We start from the raw sequence: 12,757 nt of genomic DNA on the forward strand, positions 1-12,757 counted from the left end.
TGAAGGGATCACAACACAAGCAGATTTGGTTACCTTTAGATTCCCATCACTTCATCCTCTCCGGATTTTCACCACTTTTTGATCTTGATCTTGTTAATACTTTTTTTCTTTTTTTTTCTTAATACCTCTTCTAACAAGTAATGAGAGATGAATATTACTGATGTGATATAATGACAATTTCCTATATTTTCAGGTCTCTGATGATGATCAATATGTTGTTTGTGAGCCCAGGGACACGTTGGCATTTGGACTAGCAGCATTAAACCCGACTTTCCAAATGCAAGACAACGTATTCTACCACTGAGCCCCAAACGTGGATGGATTGATGGATCGTTTGTGCAACTGATCTTCATTATAGGCCACATGAAATCAACTTTTAAATTGCTTGTCAGTGTGCATTTGATTACTTCATATTTCTTTGTTCTCAATTGAAACCACCACCGCACACAATCATATCCTGTGATATTAAGCAACAGCCATTACATAAGTTCTTCTACACCAATAGCTTCACTGAATGACATCATTTGTATGCACCAGGAGTGGGATTTGGGAATGTGGGAGTAAGGAGGTCACAGCACTTGGCTGCTGTGTGAGAGAGGAGTTATCTTAGTGTGGGAGCTGATGGGAGCCAGCTGTGTGTCTGGCCCGAGTTATGGTTAAATGTCGGGCCTGGGAGGGATAGGGAGATGGAGGATGGGAGGAAAGGAAGAGGAGGAGGTGGCACAGTCTGGCTCCTATAAACATTTTTGGGGAGGGGGGTTTGAAGGTAGGAAAGAGGGAGAGGAGGGCTAGCCTGGTTCCTGTGAAGTCTTTCCTGTGTTGATCCAGACCAGTATGAGGTGAGCATAGGAGCCAGCCATCTCTGATGTGACTCCATCGTCTATGTGTGCAGGAATGCAAACTCAAACGTCTGCCAAAGTGTGGACTTGTGCTTCACCTCAGACTTCCTCTGCTTTGTCGGCATGTTCCTCTTTCTCCTTTATCTTTCTCCGTCTCTCTTCCTCATCATCTTATGACATCCGTGTTTGTTTTCGATCAATTTACCGTGATACTACTCCTTTTATACATGACTTCAGCCCTCTGGTCTTTTAATTAAAACAGTACATTCTGCCAACCATACAACTTTGCCATGTAGATAATTACCATTAAACCTAATAGATAAATAAATAAATAAATAAATAGTCACACATGAGTTTATATTTGTATGAACATCAATTTAAAAGAATTGCATCTGGCTAAATCCAGTTCAAAGAATTCAGCTCTTTATATGACAGCACATGCCTGGCATACAAACAGCATCAGTCATATCAGCGGCAGAGCCAAGCGCCTCCTTACCATAACCACAACAAAGAGCGAGCCCGCTCCAAAATTACTGCCACTATAAAACACGAACCCTGTCGTGTCTAGTTTTAATATCAGTAATCAGAGGAAGTGGGAAGGAAAGCTGTGGCTGAATAACAGCCTGACTCAGTCAAGTGTTGAGTCAGTGAGAGATTACAACACACTGTTAAAGGTGTGTGTGGGACTGGTGAGAGGGGTCAACAAAAGGACAGTGTGTGTGTATGTGTGTGTGCGTGCGTACTTGTATTTGTTACCTCTTTAGGACCTTTGGTCCTCATGGAGACCCAACCCTGGTCCTAATAACACAGAACCTAATTTCTGAGGAACTAAGATATGAATTGTGGTTAGTTTAAAGTTAAGCATTAACTGTTTATGGTTAACGATAACGCTTTGGTTCCAAATGAATGAAAGTCAATGCAGTCATTGTCCTAAGAGGAATAGCTGTGCAAACCTGTGTGTGGGTGTGTCAGTGAGAAAAAAGCAGAGCTGGATTAAGAAATGTGGCGTTCTTCCACCGCGAGTGCTTCAGTCAGTGACTTAAAAAAGAAAAATGGAGCATTCTGACATTAAAAGCAACAACACAATAAAAAAATAAACATCCTGTTTTGTCACACTTGTGTCTGCGATGATGGACAGAAAGGGAACGAGTGGTTCTAAACAATGACAAAGGATCACTGTGTCCGGAGAGGGTTAGAATAATGAACAGTGGGTGAACCAATGTGACCATCACCCCAGCACACTCTGCAGAAACTAAAACAGTGGAATGTGCACTTTACTAAAATTCCTGTAACCTCTGTGCTCTGAAGTGTTGTAATTTAAACAACAACCTCTCACAAACACTTGAATTCAACAGAGCGAGTCGCGCTTCAAGAGTAAACTTTACAAGCACCCTTCGGATACTTCTTGAAACCCATGCCCACACAAACCTGGATATAGAAGGGTATTCCAGCGCTGCGACGTGTGGCACACAGCTTGGACGATGGATCGCTGGATTTGACCTCCTCCAGGACCTCAGACAGCCAGCAGGCCGGAAGCTGCTGCAGGGCCTCGCTTCCACTCCTGACACACACATGAACACAGACAGTGTAGTAAGTTAAGTATTTCTTTGCTTGTGTGATCATCAAATTCAATAATATCCTGTATATCACACTGTTTTTCCTCAGTATCAACATGTGGATCGTTCAATATACAGTATATATCAATATAATGTTTAAGCATTGTGCTGACTTTTAAATGTTCTATAACACAGACTTTTCAGCTCTTTATAATCCTCACTGCATATTTCCGTGTGCGTTTTATCAAGATCATAGATTTCCTTTTATTTTCGATCCAATACGTTTCCTCTCACCAAAAACAAACCAAAGCACAATGTCGCTGCAAATGATCTTTTACATTTGTTCACTTAGCCAAACAGATGGATTTCAAAGTCGGTTCAAAGAAATGATTAACATACAGATAATAAAATGTGTCACACAAGTGGACAGTTGTCATAATGTGATCTTTAAAAAAATCTTTAAAAAAAATAAATAATAATAATAATAATAATAAATAATAATAATAAAACTGTTGATGTGTCGGTTGGCTTTAAACAAACTGGAGAATCATTATTTATAACTTTATCCAATGTGATTCCTATCAAGTCACATCAAGCAACCACAAATGTATTTGAAAAAATCCACAGTCTTTGGAGGGATTAATATTACAAAGGAAATTGCTGCCCCACACATTGACACATTAACTGTTCTCTGGGGCACCTGGTGCTCAAGGCACTTTTAAACAAATGCTATGAATACAATCTGAAGCAGCAGGTCTGGCAAACACACACGCCCCACAAGAAACCACACACTCACCCTGTGGAAGAAGCAGCTGCTTCACAGGAAACATGGAAGCAGAGAGGATGAATTTAAACAGTCAATGTGGAGGACAGTGCTAGAGGAGCGGAAAGTATAAGGAGCATTCCAACACTTTAGAACCACAATCACCATCAAGCGTTTAACAGTGATACGCAGTAGAATAGTGTTAAAATCAAGTGATGTGATGATGGAGACGCACAAAGCTCGACATCATAGTTCCAGTGTTCAGTCCTGAATGTGTGAGATCGGTCTTTCTGACGTAGAGGTAAGTGACTGTATTGCTCGTGAGGGTTTGAGTGTTTTGTGTGTGTGACTTTGGGGATTAGGCAAATTGGAAGCTCTAAATTGACCGTAGGTGTGAGAGTGAATGAGTGTTTGTCTCCACGTGTCCCTGCGATGAACTGGCGACCTGTCCAGAGCGTACCCCGCCTCTCGCCCCATAGTGCCCCCGTGACCCTCATGTGGAGGATAAAGCAGTAGAAGATGAGTGAGTGATTGGGTAAATGGTATAATAGTTTGGGGAAAGCAATGAATAAAAGTTTTGAAACTGATAAAAGAAATTACGGACAAATAGTTAAAAGCATTCAACTTCCTCCGAATGTCCGAAGTGTGCATGCAACGTTTGCCAAAGCAGCGTAAACAATATCAATCTTCAATAACAATCATTACAGCATTAAAAGTGGAATTCTCAGAATAAAAGCCCCCATTTTGTAATAATTGTTTTGTTTTGATTATTTTGTTTTTGTAATTTTTTGGGGCCATAATCGTAATTGAACACCTTGAATAGAACTATGTATTTCTTATGGATTTAAAGAGTGTTTTGGCTACTGTAAGAACACTAGTGTAACAAAATATGTCACATTGGTCTCATGGTTTTTATACGTTTTAGTGGAGAAATGTTACATATTATATCTTTTATACCATGAAACTGGTGAAAGCCTGTTGTGATTAACACATTTAGAACATGACAGGTGGAGTGGCGGCTGAAGGGGTAGCTGAGTTCATCTGGTATGCCTGCGGGGGTACGTCTGAAAATAAAGGTTGTGAACCACTGTCGTAAACAACTTCAGATATATAAACGCACATGGCTAACCAGTCACAGAGTGAAAAAAAGAAAAAGAAGAAGAGAAAAAGTAAAGAAAGATATATAATAAGTAAGCGGAAAAACTGGGAAGAAAGAAGAGAGAGACAAAAAGACATAGTAGAGCGCAAACACAGTGGAACACACCAGAGCCAGATCCCAAGGCAGAGTATCAAAAGACTGTGGTTAAGCACCCCGCAATCAACACCCCATAACGCAGCGCACGGCCTGCATACCATCCACACACTGCTCTACGTCTGATGAAAACACACACTCACATCCACACAGGCCTGGAGCAGCACACACACACACACACACACACTGCCAGGACGCCTACACACAACCACTAGAATGTCACCCTCATTATACGACACATTGAGAGACAGGTTTCTGTGCAAGAAAGAAAACAACTGCTTTGTATTTTAACTGCCCTGCACTGGGTGGTTCAGAGTCAATACTGCTGCAACGGTTTTGTGGTTCGTCACCTGCCGCAGGGCTAAAGACATCTCCTCCACAACCCGCCATTGAGGAAAACAGAGAGGTACGTGAAGACAGTGAGAAATTCTTTCATGACATTCAGGTTTAAACAAATTTGCTTTTTCTTTTTTTTTTTTTTTACTTCCATAAATAGCAGAGGTTTTAGGGAGTGCGTAGCCGATGACACCCGAGCCAAGTTTGATGTCAGAACAGAAGCCCCATCAATCTTGCAATGTTAATTGTCCAAATAAAGTGAATAGGAAGCTTTGAATTATCAAACTGAGATATATTTAGAGAAACCATCAGTGGGGCAATAGGGTTTGGCCCTGACTTGTTATACACGTACGTCAGTTCTTTAAACCTTGCTATAAGTTTTATTCTGTATGCAAATTCAGTGTAGTGATTTGCCATCCTAAGGCTCTATATAGGGCTGCAACTAACAATTATTTTCATAATTGATTAACCTCTCAATTATTTTCTTTATTAATAAATTAGCTGTTTGGTCCATAGAAATGTCAAAAAATGTTGCAAAATGTTAATCCGCTTTTCCCAAAACTTGATATGATGATGCTCTCAAATGTCTTGTTTTGTCTTGTTTATAATGACTGCTCTGTTATATGGAGCAAAATCGAGCTTGTTGTAATTATAAAACAACACTCATAGAGATTAGAGCTGAAACAATTAATCAATTAATCGATTACTAAATGAATCAACAACTATTTGGACAACCGATTAATCGGTTTAAAGCTTTTTTTCATGATTAAACGGGATTTCCGATTGTTTAAGCTTCTTAAATGTGAATATTTTCTTCATTTCTTTGCTCTGGATAACAAATAAATCATTAAAAGAATCATTTTGGTTTGTGGAAACAAGACATTTGAGAACATCATCATTTCCAGGTTTGACGAAATTCGATCAACAGGTTTTTTGATATTTTATGGACCAAATGATTAATCGAGAAAATAATCGACAGATTAATCGATTATGAAAATAATTGTTAGTTGCAGCTCTAATAGTGATTAATCAATTCTCAGAGTAGCTGGTGATTAACTTAGTAATCGATTAATAAATGATTAATCGATTGACTGTTGCCACCCCAGTTCTATACACGTCAGAATTATCAGCTACAATGTTATTTGATGCCTATATGTTTTCAAGATAGAGGGTCTTATTTCACACTGTCCATGCATGTAACGCAGGGGTCTCAACCTCAAATGTGTGTCTAGTATGGACAGCTGGGGGCCGGTCGGCAAAGTTTTGGAAAAAAAGATATCGAAATAATAATATTTATGGTGATATTTCACATGATTTTGTTTGTTTTGATATGGTACAATAGTTCACGTTATAAACTTATTTATGATGAAAAAATAATTTAATAATTAAAAAAAACAGACAGAAATAACTCATTGTAATGTGATAAGTGACGGGCCACATGAAAGTGACTGGGGGGCTGCATGCGGCCCACGGGCCATGACTTTGACTCAGGCACAGTGTGATTCTCAGTTGGAGCCAGCTCTATTTTTTTTTTTCTGATAAATGTAATTCCAGCATACTTCATCTGAAGACAAGGAGACAACATGCCTTTCGCCAATTAGAAGGTAGAGTGATATTCATTATCAAGATGGAAGCTAATGGCCACAACCTTGCAGCCGTATTACCTTTCACTCCACACACACACACACACACACACACCTGCACAGCATGTCGGTGAGGCGTACAAAGCCAACATAGGCCAGCTCGAAGGCGCCACGATGACGGGACTGAAGAAGCTGCTGGCGGAAGTACAAGCCTACACCCTCCACCTGTAACAGAGAGAGGGACAGAGAGGGAATCAGCTATGTTTGTGTATTTGTGTATGTGTGAGTGTGTGTGTTTGTACTATGCCTTTTCTGACATAAACGGAATAATGGCAGAAATGGAAGTCTGTGCAGTGCACATTGGTATTTAGACAGAAGCAGTCTGACTAAAAGCATAGCGGATAGAGTATTGAAGGAAATACTCCATCCCACGTTAACCTTTCCTCCACTTACCAAGCTCGCTGGAGCTGTTACACAGGCTGCACTCTTGTTTTAGAGACACCACTTAAGTTTTCAGCCAGTAAGCAGCGAGCATGTCAAGCGTGAGAGCGGCATGTCAGTAGCGTGACAAGTGTGTTCAAATAAGGATGCTGAGCCATCCACATAATGGCCACCGTCAGTAAAACCATCCAGTTAGTAACAGTGTTAGCAACATTATTCTAACTATATACATACACACACAAGTGAGTGCTGTTTGTGTGGCAGTGTGTAAACTGGTGAGTGTGTTGCAGGTGAGGCGGCAGGGCGAGGCGGACGCAGAGCTCCAGTGCCCTGTCATTAAGGCTGTGGTATCACCGCCACCACAGAGGCAGCCAGGCCCCGACTTAGTCAGGGGTGGCATGGAGGGCACAGGGAGGAGTGGAGAGGCTCTGGTGCAAAAAACCCCTGTGTGAAAAGGGAAAAAAAAAATCCCAAAGGCCCCTTAGGGGATGTGGGGTTAGACACAACATCTAAACTAACACAGACACAGACCCACAGATGAACAAGGGGTAGACCAGTCACTGTAACCTTCAGTGACCAACCCTGATGTAACTGGAGGAACCAACAACGACGCATGAAGACTGGGTTTTGTCTGAGAAAAACAGCAGGAGAAAGTGCTGAAACAGACACAAATTGAGAAAGCACTTAGAGAGTGCAAACCCGCACCACGGCCGATCCGATTCTCACTTTGCAGATAAACCACAAAAAAACTTAAACCAATGAATCAATTATCAAGTTAATTAAGTAGGCCATTCATAATCAATTAATTAATGAATTGATGGAGGCTACACACAAGTGAAATAAAGTCAACCCTCTGCCCCAGAAAATGTCATCACAATCCATACTTAACTTTTTTGGTCAATGCTGCTTCCAAAGAGACAGACTAACAGTCAAAACATAAACTCCCGGGCTGAGGACAGAAATACATAAACTACTGTATATATGCATGAAATCGAATGATTACAAGAACAATGAATGCAAAAAATGTGGGGCTTAGGCAGCCCACTTTTAGCCAAATGACTGGTCAGTAAACTTGACTGACCCTGCAGACCCAAAGTGGACTCACTTAAACACCACTGAGTAAACCACAGTGGTACCAAACCCAATGACTTATCACATTGGTGGCCAGAGTGGACTCCCAGGACAGGTCTGACCTCACCGGGGTAAAAATGGCAGCGACAGTCACTGTTAGATAGCCCGTGGCTGCCAGGGAGCAGACCGCTGCGGTGCTGAGCTGGGCTGAGCTGGGCCGAGCCGGGCCGCGGCTTCTCCTATTTAAAGCTTCCCTCTCAAAGGTTCCCGTCTGTGTAACGATTCAAAAGGGCCGAGCAAGCTTCCTGCGTGGGGCAGGGGAGGGTTTGGGGGGGGGGGGTTCCTTTATTTAGACGTCAACTTCCTGTTTGCAAACGTGCCCGCTTCCCAGAAAAACTTCCATGTGCGGAGAGAGAGAAGTTTCCCAAGTCTAATTACATGTATGGCTCAGGGCCGTGACAGTGACCCAAATAGCCAACTTCTCCCCTGACGGGACAGAGTTAGAAAGCACTCCAATAATGTTTGTCTGAAGAAGGAGTAGTGATGTTTGTTTGTTTTTTCAATGTTAGAGCAAATCATATATAGTCAGAATCGTCTATTGAAACATAATAGGATAATAATCCGTCTCTCCAGCACTAATGCAGTGCTAGATGAACTGATTTGGTATCGGGTGAAAAACGTGATCAATGTTATATTTCAGAGAAATTAAATTAGAAAGTCATATCATTTCAACACAGTGTTTCGGTCTCTAAGAGGATGTATGAAAACAATCAGTATCTAGAGGAGTTTCCTTTAGTTATTTAATGCCGAAGTGTTCAGCCAAGTCCAAAATCCATCCCTCCTTCACACATTCCCATTCATAATACGCACAATACTGTACTCTGTCCAGGATATGAATCATTTTAACTCTGCAGCATCGTGGACAGATTGAACAAATATCCACAGTGGGAATCTCTGAGGGCAAAGTTTGGGTGCAGAGGAATTAAATTTGGACACTCAAATAAATTAAATAAAGTGCACTACAAAACAAATTGCCAAAAACTGCCAGACAAAGCATTCCTATTGTGTTATATGTGGTGTGCGGCTGTGGGTGTACTTCCCTCCCAAACGGTCCATCTCTACTGTGTAACCAACGCTCCAACCGATCCATGCCACGCTATGCCAAATAAACATCAGCGCTGTCAAAGACGGTGTTGATCGGCTACTTTGGTGGTCTCAGGATGTTTAAGCGCAGCCATTTCATTTCTCAACTAATGCAATACAATCATCCGACTCCATTGTTCCGTCTAAACCAAATCTCCCGTTTGTGCTGAAAACATCTACAAGTGATAATCAACGGAAAACACAGAGAATGACTCAAACGTTCGCCTATAACAACTGTTGTGCCACCCAGTCACAGAAAGACTGGCCAACCTCCAGGCCAACAAGGATATAATACAGGATGCTCGCCTGTGGACCGCAGGAGGTGTGGAGCTCACACACATTTTGGAAGGTGATGTGTTTTGGTCTCTAACACACACACACACACACCTTTATTTACCCGTGCATGCCATCACTGTGGTAGGGCAGAATGATTTTCTTCACAGACTTAACTAGATCCAACTTTCCAAACTGTATTAGAATAACCAAACTGACTGTTAATACCAGCAAGAAACTTCATTCACACACACACACACACACACACACACACACACACACACACGCAAGAAGAAAACCAAAGTTCCGAATTTTCTCATATTGTATTATTTATGGCCAGGAACAGACTGGGACAGACAATTGGCCCAAGTCACAGATCATCCCCATTAGCACAACTGGTAAGGAGTTTCACTTTGAAACCAGAGCACCGGTTTGCAACAACCCAGCTATTTACCTCCTGTTAAGATATCTGACTACATCTACCGTGTTCACTCCTGCGTGGATTAGATTTGGTTACATTGGCATTTAAAAATGATAATTGTGATACGGAAAATAAAATTATTATAAAACACTGTAGGCCACATGGTTGGTGTAGTGGTTAGCACTCTTGTCTTTGCAGCAAGAAGACCTGTGTTTGAGCCCCGGTTGGAACAAGGGGCTTTTTGCATGGAGTTTGCATGTTCTCCCCGTGTGTGCATGGGTTTTTCCTGGTTCTCAGGCTTCCTCCCACAGTCCAAAAATCATCTAAAATTGACCGTAGATGTGAGAGTGAATGGTTGTTTGTCTCTATATGCGGCCCTGCGATGGACTGGCACAGCACCCCCTGTTGAACATAAAGCTGGAGAAAATGCATGGATGGATAAAACAGTGCATTTGAAGTGAAGTATGAAACTTCTACTTCTTTGTTAAAAAAAAGGTCTGAAAAGACCATCGGCCCCAGGGAATTTTCACTTTGTCAAATCTGGCGCTTGTTTGCTCAACCCTGCATTAGAGGCACCATTGAACACAAAATTTTAATTTTAACATATTCAAACATTGATACTTCACAATCAAGTTTTTATAAAGAACTCTTATACACTGCCAAAAGTCACGAAAGGATGTGTTTCATTGATACTGTGAAGGTCATGAATCACCTGTCAACATTATTAAAATGGTAACTGTGTATATCAAAGTTTCAGGGGAAAAAACCCAATTTTCTTTCCTGTCCATATTAAGATAAGTCAGGAACTAATTTGGTGAGGAAAGCTCAACAACAAGCTATGATAAGCCTCCGCAGTGTAGCTTTCTGTTTATTGGAGAACATCTGGTATTAATCTTTAAATGATTCCCTTTCTCAACTCATAATAACAGAAATATTACAAATGTTTTTTTTAAAAAACAATCCACTCCTTAGTGTCAGGCTTCCAAATGTGAAACCTTTTAAGGCTTTGTTATTGCTGCCGCCTTCAAAATGACTTTTAAACTGATCTAGAACTAAAAGACACTTGTATACGTGTCATTGGGCATAAAGAGTCAAAAAGCCGAGAGAAGAATTTTACATTAACGGTTATGTTTGGATCATAAATTAGGGATCTAAATGCCACATCTGTACTAAAAGTCCAAATAAAGTCTAGAAAGGAAGTTGACAGTTGCCCCTAACAAATGAATATTCAGTCACTTTAAAACTTCAGAATGTTAAAACACAGTTGAACTATCACATTCAGCATATTGTACGGTGTGATACTTCATTCCTTTCCCTCAGAGGTGAAAATATATGCTCAACAGACAAACACAAACACACACATGCACACACACCCTTTTACCCCCTACACAGACAAACACAGCCTGTGTCTGGTACCCTAGTTATTACGGATGTTCACATGTTGAAACACTCAGACAACTATTCCTGCGTAAGTTTGTACGTGCATCTGACTCTGTGTGTGTGTGTGTGTGTGTGTGTGTGTGTGTGTGCAGTACTCGGTGTTTTCCTGCTGCTGGTGGAAGTGATTTGGAAAGAATGCAGTGGAAAGGGAGGGGCGTTGCGGCTGTTAAACCAGCAGGGTCGAGTCTCAAATGAAAGCGCAGCGCTAACGAGGGCGGATGCTAATTGAAGAGCCTCCCAGCATGGTGTCACAAACAGACACAAACACACACATCCCCCACTACAGTACACATAGGCACACATATACAGTAAAAAACAAAAATGTTGACTGTATTTTGCGTGGATTACTGGGTTTGCAGCAAGTGTATGTGTGTGTGTATGCGAGAGAGAGAGAGGGTGGAGATGCAAACAGTTTCCGCGAGTGACAACAACACTGTCCACATTAAGGTCAGGCAGCTGCGTGTATTTTTACATCATCTGATCCTCGCCGTGTGAGATCGACAATTCCTGATGCGACTGTGCCGGGGGAGTCGGCGTGTGTTCTCGGCAGCGCACCACCACAGCTCAGCTGTTGTAGCTCGGTTAACCGTGTTAGCCTTCTCATTCTAAAAAGACTTCAAAGCAGCAAGAATAGTGACAAGACAGAAATGAATAGCGGCGGCAGATGTTTACGGAGTCCGCCGTCAGATGTACCCAGAAAACACTGGTACGGCGCATGGGATATTTTATATTTTATTTCTAAATGTAGCCTATTACCGATGGCTTACCACATCATTTCTGTACACTGCACATTGACATGACATGAAGGAATTAATCAGTTTGACGTTTTCTCTTCCCAATAACCATTTCCATTACCAGTGTTCCTATCTCACCACATCTGGATACCACATTAGGATCATTTTTATGTAAGGTAGCATGAATCCATGAATCCAGGCACTACATTGTGGATAAAAGCAACCCTATTGATGCAGAGTAACGTCCCGCAGGCATGTGCTAGGTGTGTGCATATTAATAACATTCATTTCATGCAATAAATTAACTGACACAGGCAGTGTGTGTGTTTGTAGGTGTGTGCTGAAGCAATGCAGGCTTTAAAGCATCCGACTGGGATCGATTTAAGTATTTAATGAGTGTACAAATGCCAAGCGAGTCACATCTTGCTACAAAGGTGTATGATCATTTTTTGCAGGTCTGGGCAGCGCAGATGTATAAAAACAGATCTCATGGGATAATAAAAGATTAAATTGTTAACTGAGTGCAGTGGTGTGGTAAAAAAAAAAAAAAAATACACTCGTTTTTATTTTGTTGTGAACCAAAACGGCATCTGCTGTTATTTGCTGTCATGAGTGCACACTGACTGCAGTTACAAAAAAGAGTCACTAGATGGCATTTTACATGAAACAACTTACTGTTACTGTGTGTACTCTAAATGATTTTATGTCTGACAATAAGGCCCTAATGTGGTACACTGCAAAGAAATAATCAAGAATATTCTGAATATCTTCAGAAATATGAATTATTTGAATAATAATTGAATTGAAATGAGTTTTTGTGAAGTAACGCCAACGTTAAGACAGTAGACTAGTCTAAGTATGGCAGAGCCTTTTGTGCTTCAAGAAAAGGAAAACTGGAAAAAGAG

At 41.2% G+C, this 12,757-nt stretch overlaps 1 protein-coding gene across 1 annotated transcript in view; it reads right to left on the reverse strand.

The window, feature by feature from the left end:
* thada (THADA armadillo repeat containing) overlaps positions 1 to 12,757 on the reverse strand; it is an 82,128-nt gene that overhangs the window by 60,436 nt on the left and 8,935 nt on the right. Inside the window, exons 22-23 of the mRNA XM_058651826.1 lie at positions 6,445 to 6,554; positions 2,268 to 2,400 (exon numbers count right to left, since the gene is read on the reverse strand). Of these exons, the coding sequence (XP_058507809.1) occupies positions 2,268 to 2,400; positions 6,445 to 6,554 (243 nt within the window). The remainder of the gene's footprint in view (positions 1 to 2,267; positions 2,401 to 6,444; positions 6,555 to 12,757) is intronic.

The sequence above is a fragment of the Solea solea genome, chromosome 15 (genome assembly GCF_958295425.1).
Source record: "Solea solea chromosome 15, fSolSol10.1, whole genome shotgun sequence".
NCBI lineage: Eukaryota > Metazoa > Chordata > Actinopteri > Pleuronectiformes > Soleidae > Solea > Solea solea.